This window comes from Sipha flava, unplaced genomic scaffold (assembly GCF_003268045.1).
Source record: "Sipha flava isolate LNK unplaced genomic scaffold, YSA_version1 75_pilon_pilon, whole genome shotgun sequence".
In the NCBI taxonomy this organism is placed as follows: domain Eukaryota; kingdom Metazoa; phylum Arthropoda; class Insecta; order Hemiptera; family Aphididae; genus Sipha; species Sipha flava.
In genome coordinates this window covers 6189-19343 of record NW_020273615.1, presented here as the reverse complement: position 1 = coordinate 19343, position 13155 = coordinate 6189, and the positions used below count along the sequence as shown (strand labels likewise).

Genomic DNA, 13155 nt, shown 5'->3' with positions numbered 1-13155 from the left:
TTTTATCTATTATCTTTAACTAGATGAATTTGGACATATTATCTTTCATCTTTATCTAGATAAATTATGCATTATCTATTCCCAACACTGTATATAGGTATATCAAAGTTGATATATTAGTTTATAATATATTATAATATTTACTATGATCGCATCATGAAGCTAAAATAATAAAAAACTTACCTAATTGAAGGGTTAATAGTATCCGAATGAGGTTCATCTCTCAAAGTGTTGTCAAGAAGCTGAAAAACAAAATTTCACTCGTCAAAGCATCACAAGTGCAAAACTACCTTGGATAAGAGATCATGGATAAGTTTTAGCATGGAAACTAAATTGGAATTCTTCTGTTTTCTCATTATATAAACTATGCGGACGAGGCTGAAAAACAATGATGGGTTCGAAACGGGATTTGCATTAAAAAAAAAAAAAAAAAAATTATAATAATAAAAAGTAAAAGGAATAGTCAACGAAAAAAAAAAGATTGGAATGTCAATAAAAAAGAACCAATCGGAAAATTAAATTAGAAATGCATATTATATTTATCACAGCAACGTGATGCTATTGAGATATTTTTTAATTCGACTTATAAAAAAAATTAATTATTCACTTATCATATCATAAATTAATAGATTATAAACGTTTAATTAATCAACATTTTAAATAGTTGAAGAGAAATATATATATATATATATATATATAAAAATAACTATTTTTAAGTTTTGGATAATTTTCAACTTGTTAATATTTATTTTTTTGGAATAAAAACAACAATTTATTCAATAAATCGTTTTAAATATTAAAATTTATAGTTTTAATGAAAAAATATCGATTAATATAATTGAATAAAATCCAAACTGATAAGTTATTGATGGAATTCATTGTGATTTATTCAACATGAGGTTTAATGCGCTTACGTATTTTTTGGAATGCTTGACGCGATCTAATCTACATATGATTCGAATGTTTGAGTCCGGTTATTATATTTATGGTTTTTATTTTATCTTAGTGTATTTACTAATGTTCGAAGAAAATATAAAAGTTATAATCAATGCTCGACTTGGGAAAATTAAAGAAGGAGACTAGACTATGTTTACTTTAAAAAAATAGCGTGCCCCAAAATTTTTAAGCGTTATATTTATAACGTAATAATAGTAGGGGGATGCTACAATTTCTGAAAATTAGTTGGGGTACTAAATCCCTATGCAAGTCGAGCACTGGTTAAAATACCATTTATGTTGCCGCCACAACGCAAATTTAATTGAGATAAGAGCTCGACGGCCGACGATCCGAAAGGACCACCATCAGCCGATCAATTAATACACACACATATAACCACGTAATCTTAAGTTTATTTTAATATCTGTTTATCGTTGTCCATTTATCGTATGTTCAGTGACGGCGCCAGGATTTTTAGATAGGTAGGACCTCCAAAAATGAGAAATCAAAAAAAAAAATAAATAAATAAATAAATAATAAAAAAAAAAAACAATTAAAATGAATTGATTACTATATTTAAAAACTTTAAATTGATTACAACACTATAATAAAACTACTTTAAGATAATTCTAAGATTGTTATTTGCATCTGCAAACTTATTTATTATTTCATCAATGTCTAATGACTTAGCTTCATGTTTTTCAATAGATATAATTCATATGATACTTAAACTTGTAAGGTTAGTTAACTATTTCTTTAGTAACTTTTTACGCGTTTCATAAATGAAAATTTACGTTCACACGAAGCTGATGACATGGATATTGTTATAGCAATGGAATATAATTTATATGTTTCAGAAAATACTATTTAATATTCCTTAAGAAAGTTATGAAATTGGAATCTTTAATTCTTCGTAGGAGCATTATTTATTCTAGGAATATTATCAATTATAATCATATAATATAATAGAAGTATTTATATTGTTATATTACACATGCAGTAAACAAAATACAAATACTGTTATCAGTGGCATAACTGGGAAAAAACCTAGGAGAGGGCAATATAATATATTTATTATTATCAAAACCCTGACACCCCTGTCCCTCACCAGTTAAAACATATTTTTATTGTATGTATTTTATACACTATATTTAATTGTTTGATTTTACATATGTCTTTTAACTCATTTTATGGTTTAGATAAACATAAATTGTAGGTAGCATGTACTAGGTACCAATATTGTTAAATAATATCCATAAGAGTTCATTAATAAAAGGTGCTATTTTTACTGTTGGATTATCTGAGGGGGGGGGGGCTAAATTATACCTTTATCTCTCAAAAAATTGTCAGAGGGGGCATTTGCCCCCCCTTGCTCCCCACAATTACGCCACTGACCGTTATTTAATATTTTCTGCATATAAAAAATGACTATATTATAATGTCTAAAGTCAGGTCAGTGATAGGGCCATGACCCTACCTAGCCCATTCCTGGCGCCGCCAAAGCATGTGTTATGTATCTGAAAAGTCTGTGCGTGTATATATTATTGTAATTTTCGTATGAGATTTTTACCTTTGTCTTGCGAAAACCACTGTACAAAAGAGATATATTTTCGTGAGAGTGGATAGCCGCAATTTTTATATTATAACTTTTATACAAGTAATAATAGATTTTTACCTAATTTTGGACTGTTGATTGCATTTTTAGAATATTTTTTTGAGTATGAAGGAAAAAATAAGCAAACTTCTTTTCATATATGCTTTATTAAGCGTAAATGAAAATAAGTTTACTTCTAGACATATAATAGTGTAGATGAATAAAATACAGCATCATCCTAATATCAAATTAGATCTATGACAAGGATTTATGCGACGGACTATGAACTTTATTGTAGCCAAGATTTATAAAAAGCATGATTTAGGATAAGTCACACTTATTTCTACGTTTCAAACTAAAATTCCGTTACTTTTATTTTATAAGTTATATTAAATTACTTAATTTTATTTATTCATAACAGTAAATTATTTTATTTTAGTAAAAACTAATACATTTCATGAAACAAATCAACCATCAGTCTAAAAATCTGACACCAGATAACAAAGACACCTCATAGGTCTAACAGTACTTAATTACTTAATCATTATCAAATTAAATAATATCCACCTAGTAATTCAAGAATTAAAACTTATATTTAAAGTCTGAGAAACATTTTCAGCAAACACTGATTTTAACCAACAGGAGGAATCAATGATAGAAAAGTTAACAACTATTACTTATTTGGTTCAACATAAACACAATTTAACACTCTTAACTATAATAGAAATTTTCAGTTAAAAAAAATTGCAATTCCAATCAAAAATACAATTTTCAGAAGGAATTCAATATTTAATAATTTATATGCATAATTGAAGTTATTATACCTTGATAAGGTGAGTGAATAACATAAATGTCCTTTATAGCATAAAATAAAAATATGTATAGGTGCAGACAAATACAGTATAGTCCTTTATAATATTTATGATAAAAGTTTGATACAGTATAAAAGAATAATTGATGTATTATATTTAATATAGATAATATACAAATGTATTTAATTCAGATCGAATATTATAAGATTTCTTTTTAAAGTACTTAAAATTGCAATTTATACAGTAAACACGTATAATAAAAAAGTCTAACAATTAATTAAATTTACGATGGTATTTTGGTTGACTTAGATAGCCTAGAGCAGTGTTTACTAACAAGATCCTTAAGAATCTTTTTTTTTTTTTTGGTCTCATGCGTTTAGCAAATTACTAGATTAAAAATAAAATTTAAAGAGTTTTCAAGTAATTTTTTAGTTGATTTCAGAAATATTTGATAAGTCCAGGTTAGTATATTAAGGCTATGTATCTAATTGCCGGTGAAATTTTTTTGAAACCACCCAATAAAAGAATATAATATTCAAATCTATAAAATTATAACCATATGATATTTATCAGTGAAGTGCTTTGTAAACGTCCTAAAAATATGGGAATTCAAGCACTATTTAATGGATAGAAATAATTTATTTTTATATTTTTTTAATCATAATAGTTTTGAAATCCCTATTTAAAAATAATATTTGTTATACAATGTTTATTGAGAGCAGATATTTTAAAATTTAATAATAAATAATAATAAAAAGTCTAAATTGTATGAATATAATAATTTATAGTATAATTTTATGTTTTGCTTGAAATTCAGTTTGTCGTGATGAGTATATAATACTATAAAAATTAATACTTGGTTGGGACCTATTTTGAATAATGATTTAAAGTTCTCTGACTTGGTATAAAATTATTACAAAGAAATATGGATATAAACATATATTTACTATAATAGTTTAAGTGAATAAAATCAATCTAAAATAAATACCATTAAGGAGAACTTGACTGAGGAAAAATATTTTAAAGTTTTTCTACATTTATCAGAGAATATTTGTATGCACAAATAAAAACTATGATTTTTGTACCACAAGGCTACTAAAGCATAACATAGAATAATTTTCATGTGAAAAGTAGACAAAAAAATATTAAATTTACTGAAATATCTCAAAATTAAAATCAAGTTTATATTCATAAACATATAAAATGAAAAAAAAAAAATTGAAATAAAACAACTGAGTGAAAAGAATACTTGGCAATATTATATCAGTTTTTTTATTTTATGCTTTACATTAAACACTAGTCTTATATGCTTAATTCTATATTTAGATATAAAAAAAAAAAAATTATTAAAAGTACCTTACTTTAATTGCATTTTTGCTATCAACAACACAAATAATTCCTGAAAAAGAAAAAATAATTAAAAAACATAATATTAAAATTTGAGTAATACTTATAATATTTTCTATGACTTTTGATAAACTTGTATTTTTAAAAAATGTTTGTGTACTTGAATTATAAATTATTACACATATAATATGATCTTAATTTTTATCATAATTTGTTACATTTATTATCTACATCAATAAATATTATTTATTTCAACTTTTATTTTTATAATGTTTTAACATTAGGTAAATCAAAATGGATTCCACAAAAATCAAGTTTCAAATTTTATAATTAAATTTTTTAAATCTAATATGTTTTACCTTCAGATTTTATTATATAATAAAAAAAAAGCAAAAAAGTATATAGAAAATAGTATTTACCATCTAAATGAACATCGCTTCCCAACTCTGAATCAACCCAAAACAATTTTGCAATGGGTCCTAAATATTTAAAATAATATATTATTAACAGCAACTAAATATAAATATTTTAATTACCAGGATCTGCCAACCCAGTAGTTTCTAATAGAATGTAGTCAAATTTTCCACGTTTGGACATAAGGTTTTCAATAGCTTTCACACCGTTATCTTTGACTGAACAACATAAACAACCGTTTTGCAATTCAAGCCATTCTTCGCAAAGGTTTCCTTTTTCACCAATAGCAACTGATTTTTCCATTGTGTCACCTGTGAACAAGTCAAAATTATGGTTCTACCTAACCATAAGCCCAAACAATTCTGTAATTAAAGTGCTATACATAATGGTTAGAGTGAATAATAAGTGTTTGTGTTAGACATATTATTTTAATCAACGACATGATATACTATATCGTACATACCTTCGCCAAACTCATTCAGTATGACAGCAATTTTTTTGTTGTGTTGTTCTGTAAGTATGTAGTTCAAAAGGGTTGTTTTGCCTGATCCCAAATAACCAGTAATAATGGTTACAGGTACCGGATCTATCGTTGCAGCCGTGACCAATGATGGGATTTCATCGTCAGAGTCCATACTAATTAGTCTTTAGTAAGTAATACAGCGGCGATTAGACTCAATATTTTCTTTACGTCTTCTAGAACTTAATCGCTGAAAATCCAGGTTCAGACAAATTTCAACTGTCGCAATTTCCAAAATTATATGATTTAACGTTGAAAACTTTGAACAGTTATCAACTTTTATCAGCAACTGGAACATTAACCTCGATAAGTTGATAACGGAACCACTTCTGCTGTTACCGATAAGAAATAACAGAAACCGATATTTTTAGGGGCATCTGATGGTCACCGAAACACATTTTTCAGTTAAATTAGTTCAAAAATTCGTTGATAGATGACGCTAATCATTCAATAGATAGAATTTCAGAAAATTCTAACCATTTCAGGGATCATGTTCGAATTAAATGTTTACATAAAATGTTAATGATTTTCAATTTTCATTACACATTATTTAAATATCTTTTGTTTTTTTTTTTTTTGTTTTCGTCTTATTTGTTTCATGAGTATTTATTCGGGCCCGGACATCTCGGCATGGCCATCTCGGCGTAGCTATTTCAGCGTAAACCATTTTGGCGTGAACCCATTTCGGTATAGACACATTTCGGTGTGCATTAAATTCTTTTAGACTTATATTCTTTGATTTTTATTATAAACGTACTGTATGCCAGCATAGTATATGATTCTAAACACGCTACATAAATTATATTTATGTAAATTATATTATGCGATATGGCATCGGCCAACAATAATAATGATAATAATGATCATCCCTTTAAATATCTAACCTAATGTAAATAAAATTAAAATAAACTAATGATAACTAATATTATGGGCTATCCTCATTAAAAAACCAATGATACCACGATTGTTATAATTATTTACAAGTTTTTTTTATTCTTTTATCTACATCGATATACTTTTTTTTCCGTGGGGGACTTTTTCGAGCTTCTAATTGATAATAAAATGTATCACGACCAGATTATACTTTTCTCAAACAAGAAATGAATGTCCAAAAGGTTGGATGCTGCACATCCATTTGTAAATTAAGTCGTCTGTTACCTGCCTCGGCATAGTTGTTAGTTCTAATTTAAAAATCAAATTAAAAATTTTAGTCTAAAAGAATTGAATGCACACCGAAAAGGGTCTAGGTCGAAATGGGTTCACGCCGAAATGATTACGCCGAGACGGCCACGCCGAGATGTCTTAGACTTTTTTATCAAAAGCGACGAATCCAATACCCTGGGATGTATATTTTTTCCGGAGAGGTTAGAATCGGGTTCTATCGGGTCTAGGAATGGGCAAAATTGTTTGAACATCAATATTCGATGTATCAGTACGTCGATTTTTAAAATATCGTTGTACCGGTGAAAAAAACAAACGTTTAAAAACATCTTATATGCATACCTTATTATCTGTACAGTGTACTATATTCTTGATTAAATTGTAAATTCAAGAGTTAAAATACTATTGTTTAACTTATATTTTTTAAATACATATTAAATACTTATAATCAGGGTTCGTAAGTCCATGCATTTGCATGTTTTCTTTGCTATATCGGAAAATATGCTAATTGAGATAAAAATCTGTTTAATCACAATGGTAATAAAAATCTAAAGTGTAATAGTGCATGTTTTTGCATGTTTTGTGTGTATTGGCATGTTTGGTATATATTTTATTTTATTTTGAGTTATTAGCGCATATTATTTTGGGTAAACAGTGAAATCGTTTTTTGTGGAAGTCAAAAAAAGAAAATTTAGATCAATAAATGTTTGAATTCATTCTTATTTTCTTTTTCGAACTTGTTTATAAAATCTTAGTATTTTATCAATATTTTAATTTTTTTTTACATTAAATTATAATTATAATTTTAATAAAATGTAACCAAAGAAAAAATGTAACTTTTAAAAATATTAATGGATTAATGAATAATTCTTTTTATTTTAAAAGATATTATACATTTTTTTTCGTGCATAGTTAAGGATTTTTAATGCATATTTGAACAATTGTTAGTGCATTATTGCATGCTTATTTATACGTTTTTTAATGCATGCAATTACAGACCCCGATTATAACTATATAGTGTACCTATACTGTATAACAATTGTTGTATATTGCACATTAAGTAATACAAACAAAATAAAATTTGAACATTTCGAACATAATGTTTTATTGATTAATCGAAAACAAATCATTGATGTTAAAAAATCGATATATCAATTTAAAAACTCGATGTTTTTTTTCCATCCCCAATCGGGTCTGGTTAACTGTTGTAAATAAGGTTTACCACTTACAATTATACAATACTAACTCTGAATGTGTTAACGTGAAAAAAAAATACTAATTGTAATAAAATAATTATTAGAAAAATAAAAAACAACTTCTTTGTGGTATTAGTCAAATTTTGTCAAGTAGTAGAGAATAAAGACGACAATACTATACACGATTTAATGTTAAACAATATGGGTCACAAATGAGAACAGTACCAATTGTAAACAATGTATTAAAAAATACACTAAACAAAGTTAATTTATCAATACAGGACCGGATTAAGAGTTTATCGGGCCTGGATCCTAGAAGTCCAAAGGATCCTTAATCCTTATAATATTTATTAACAATAACTGAATTTTATTTCTTTAAAAAAATGATACAAAGTAATTGATTATTCAGAATATCTTAAACAATTTTTAATATTTCTCAAATTTCGTTACATGAAATTATACAATATTATTCTTTAAATGTAAAAATATAAATATAATATTTTAAAACTAACTTTATTCTCTAATTTTCTCTTCTCTTTTTGGAACTCCGCAATAATTTTATCTATATAAATTTATTTTAGTAGAAATCTCAAATACATATACAAATAATACAATTACGAAAGTTAAAAAATGTATACTTAACCAAAATTTAAACTTAAAAGATTTTTAGATAGGTTTATGATAGAAGACCCCTTTGGGGTCTTAAATATTTTAGGACCTGGAGCCCGAGCTCCTAGGCTCCGTTCTTAATCCGGCCCTGTATCAATATAACCAATAATATGTTAGTAATGACTTTTGAGAGTCAGGGCCTAAAATAGTGTGCAGTACGACACTGTTAGTGTAGTACAAAATTGGAATAGTGCAGTACAAAATGAAAAAGTGTGTTGATTATTTTAGTGTTATGTTTAGACTGACAATTCCGTCAATTAACTACATAGTTAAAACTTTTATTTTTAAATTTTAATTTTAATAATCTATATATATTATTAACTTTGAATTTTGATATATTAATATACATAATAATATATATTATGTAATTATACCAAAAATACTGATAATACCACCATGTTTATTTAAGCAATACTATAAAGGTTTATGATCATGGTCTTATGATATTGTAATTTTATTATTATATCTATATCCATGTATGGTACCATGAATTAAAATATTATTATTATTATTAATATTATGTATACCATAGGTAACCTTCTTTCGTGATAAATGATAATGATAACTTAGCAATAAATAAATTAGACAAAACTCTGATAACAGTTGCATTATCAGAAAAATAAAAACTTGATAATAATATTTTATTGTTCTGGACGTTCTGGTCCACTTGGCTATTATAAGTTTTATGATTATCTCATACTTTTATTTGAATTTACTTTTTAAATTTGTAGTAACTAGGTACTATAACCGACAAAATATAATATATTGTTTAATATACCTAGTACTACAGTAGTTATGGATCGTTTTATTATTAGAAAAAGAACATCCGAGGATGATGGAAATAATGAGAATTGTACTAAAATTCAAAACAAAAGTAATAATTATTTATTTTTTATTTTTATAATATATATTATATTGAGTATTATCATCAGTTTTTATAATTTATTATTATTTCTATTTAACTTTGAGTCATATAAAATAATAAATATTACAAATTGATGAAAGATTATATGAGTGGTGTGACTATAATATTATATTATAAAATATTAAATAACAATAATAATATAATATGATTCTGATAGTTTGGTTTTTATTACTTTTTAAGAAAACATTAATATTAATTGGGAAGTATGTATAAATATGTATGTGAATAATACAATACAATTGTTATAATTTGTTTAATTTGTTAGTATTTCATATGAGAGAATATCAATGATCAGTATAGCCTGTGGTTATTATATTCTTTTATTCATTTTTGGTTAAATAAGTATGAACAAATTTAATTATACAAATTAACAAAATACAGAGAGGTAATCAAATAAAAAATAAAATTGTATACCTATTATTTATGAATTTATATTGTATTATTTATAAGTACAATAACGCCAATAACTATATTATTATTGTTAAACATAAACATTTAATAAAAATTTTGAGTTCAATTACCTATCAATATTTTATTTTTTTAATTATTCTAACATCCAGGTTTTCAAATTTATTTTAACATAGTTTAATTTTTAACTTTTCAACAGTTAGTGTTACTGAAATAAAAGAAGTAGAAATAAATGTTGCTGTAGATAGTTGTATTGAAATAGTTAAAACAACCAAAGAAAATAGAAACAAAATTAAATGGGATCATTGTTATGAAAAAGTAAAAAAAGAAAAAGGTCGTACAATGGTTAGATGTTCTATTTGTGTTAAGCATAAATCTACTGTCTTATTACATACTAAACAAAGAAATCATTTGCCACCTATTTGTACTGAGTTAGGTACAATTCCAAGAAATGAAATTTTAATAAATCATTTAGGCTCTATTGAACATAAAGAATGTATAAAAGTAGAAAATTTGAAAAAATCTATCAACATCTGAAATTAATATTAATGCTCCTTTCAATAAACTTGTTTCAAAACAAAATGAAAAATTAGCTCTCAAAATTGGGAAATTCATGATTGAAGTATTTAATGATGCTAAAAGAGGAACTCTCAGTGCTTGGTCTTGGCCATCAAGAGAAGTTGTGCAAATTAAAAAAAGTCAATTAAATTTATTAGAACCACCTAAAAAAATTGATATTAAAGAAGGTGATTTACAATACATTAATCCAACAACACATAATGAATTATTGAACTCAATAGTTGAAACAGACAAGCCATTGTTAATGAATAAGCTGAAGACTGCACTAGCTATATCACTAAGAGTTGATGGGTCTGTTGATAGAACACAGGTTGACAACATTCATGTATTGGCTAAAATAATAACTACAAATGGAGATTCTGAACTAGTATTTATAGGTTTTAAAGAACCTATTCAAAAAAGAGCGATAGGATATTATGAAGTAATTAAATCTTTAATACGAGAGTTAATGTCATTTGAAGATTTTTTATCTATTTTGTCTTCAATTGCAACTGATGGAGCAAGTGTTAATATTGGACAAAAAAATGGACTGTGGGCGTTAATAGATTCAAATAGATGTTCTAATAATATCCAAGGACCATTATTAAAAATGTGGTGTGCTGTACATAGAAGTGCCTTAGCATGGGGGCAACTGACATCTAATGTAATTGAAGTGCATAAGCTTATTGTTGCATGTTCGGGTATGTCTTCATACTTTCATCAATCTGGTCTCAGAACCAAAGAATTGAAAGATATAGCAAATGAAGAAGGTATGAGTTTTATCCAGTTGCCAAAATATTTTGAAGTGAGATGGACTGAATTTACATACAATTTACTTCTAGGAATTCTAAAAAAATTGGCGTATTTTAGTTAAATATTTTTTAAAAAAGAAATCAGAAAATAATGATGTTAAATCTGAAGGATTTTATAAAATATTGACAGATTATGACAAGATGATGTTGCTTTGTTTTTTGACGGACCTCGGTTATCTTTATGGTAGATTTCAAAAGCAAATTCAAACGGATGATGTATTAATATTTGATATAGAAACAAAAAAAAATACAGTTGTCCAAATGATTGAAAATTTAAAAGTGAGCCCTTTATTGGGTGGATGGGAATATGAGTTCAACAAAAATACAATTGTAACTCATAATTCAGAATTTGAAAAAAATATTATTAAACTGCATAACATTGAATTATTTGATAAAAATCAACAATCGAGAAGAAAGAAACATAATTTATATGTGTCTGATAAACGTTCGTTTCTCGCAATACGAAACGATGTAATTGAACATATTGTTAATTACCTCAACACCCGTCTTGATTCATCCGAATGGCTTCCATTAAAAGTTTTAGAAAAAGTAAGTGATGCTGTAAGTGACGAAGAACTTCAAAAAGCACATCAAGTGATCTGTCCTGATTTTGAACTAGCTGATTTTGTTACGTCTTATAAAGAAGCTGCTGGGATATCAAGTATAAAAGATAAACAATTGTCATCTGATCTTCTGAAGTCGTTATTATCTAATGATTCGTGGAAACCTCTTAGCACTGCTGTGGTAAATAATTTTAAATTAATGTTAAAAGAAAGAGTGGAAAAGGCCAATGAATAGTCGAATAGACAAAATAGAGAATGATATGAAAATAGCTGGTGTGACGTATAAAAAAATAAAAAAATAGAAGACAGTCAATCGAGTCCTATAGAGTTGTAGGACAAGGGTGGCTGACTCCATGGAGTGAAGGTGAGGTGATAGAAGAAGATTAATTAATTTGTATATTTTTTTTTTATAGGCTCGTATTCTATCTGCTAAGCCACATTCGGCAGATGTTGAAAGATTAATTTCTTACTACAACTTATTAAAAACGGCAACAAGATCTTCTCTATCTCCTACAGTAATAAATGATTCTCTGTATGTGAAAATAAACATGCCGGCATTAGACGAGTTTGATCCTCAACCAGCTGTCTTTAATTGGTTGAACAAAAAGAAAAGGCATTCTAAAATGCATACACATGCGAAAAAACAGGAATGGTATCAAGGGGTTTTTGATGAAGTTAAAGAAAAATATGATTTAACAAACAATATTGAACTTGGAAAAATACAGTTTTAAAACTTTTAAATATAATTTTATGTTCTACTTTTAATTATTTTATTCAGGCGACAGGTGTAATATTATGTTGAATTTTCAAATAAAAAAATTTTTTGACATTTTATTTTTAGATAGGGAGAACTCATATTAAATTAAGTGAAATTATAAAATAGCGTAGTACGAAGTTTCATTTATTTTAGGCCCTGTTGAGAGTAATTTATTTTAACATAAAAGTATTATCGTCTACCGACATCATTGGTGATAAATAAAAATTCAAAATACACATTTCAATTTCGAATTTCCTTCCTAAAAAATATAGTCTATAGATAAACTATAAATATTAACTAAGTTCCATCATCATAAAACATGAGATATAGTACCTATTTATTTATTTTACATAAGTTCACAGTTTTTCGTGATTTATAATTTTAAAATTAATTTCAATGAATTTAAACAATGGTGATGAGTTGGAACTGGGTTATTCACCGGGGTTTGAGTTTGAAAAAAACCGAGTTTACGTATTTGCCGGA

General features: G+C 26.2%; 2 protein-coding genes across 2 annotated transcripts in view; one reads left to right on the top strand and one right to left on the bottom strand.

Moving 5' to 3' along the window:
* The window catches only part of LOC112692642 (COBW domain-containing protein 1-like), a 25138-nt gene extending 19227 nt beyond the window's left edge, over positions 1–5911 (bottom strand). Inside the window, exons 1-5 of the mRNA XM_025567370.1 lie at positions 5567–5911; positions 5226–5414; positions 5109–5168; positions 4704–4741; positions 184–242 (exon numbers count right to left, since the gene is read on the bottom strand). Of these exons, the coding sequence (XP_025423155.1) occupies positions 184–242; positions 4704–4741; positions 5109–5168; positions 5226–5414; positions 5567–5738 (518 nt within the window). The 5' untranslated portion in view covers positions 5739–5911. The remainder of the gene's footprint in view (positions 1–183; positions 243–4703; positions 4742–5108; positions 5169–5225; positions 5415–5566) is intronic.
* A 4594-nt stretch (positions 5912–10505) lies between these two features.
* On the top strand, positions 10506–12654 carry LOC112692607 (zinc finger protein 862-like; the record flags this gene model as incomplete). The annotated part of the gene is given in 3 exon segments (XM_025567336.1): positions 10506–11390; positions 11392–12096; positions 12329–12654. Coding segments are annotated over 3 exon segments (1908 nt in total), but the record flags the coding sequence as incomplete, so codon positions are not given.
* Positions 12655–13155: the final 501 nt, after the last annotated feature.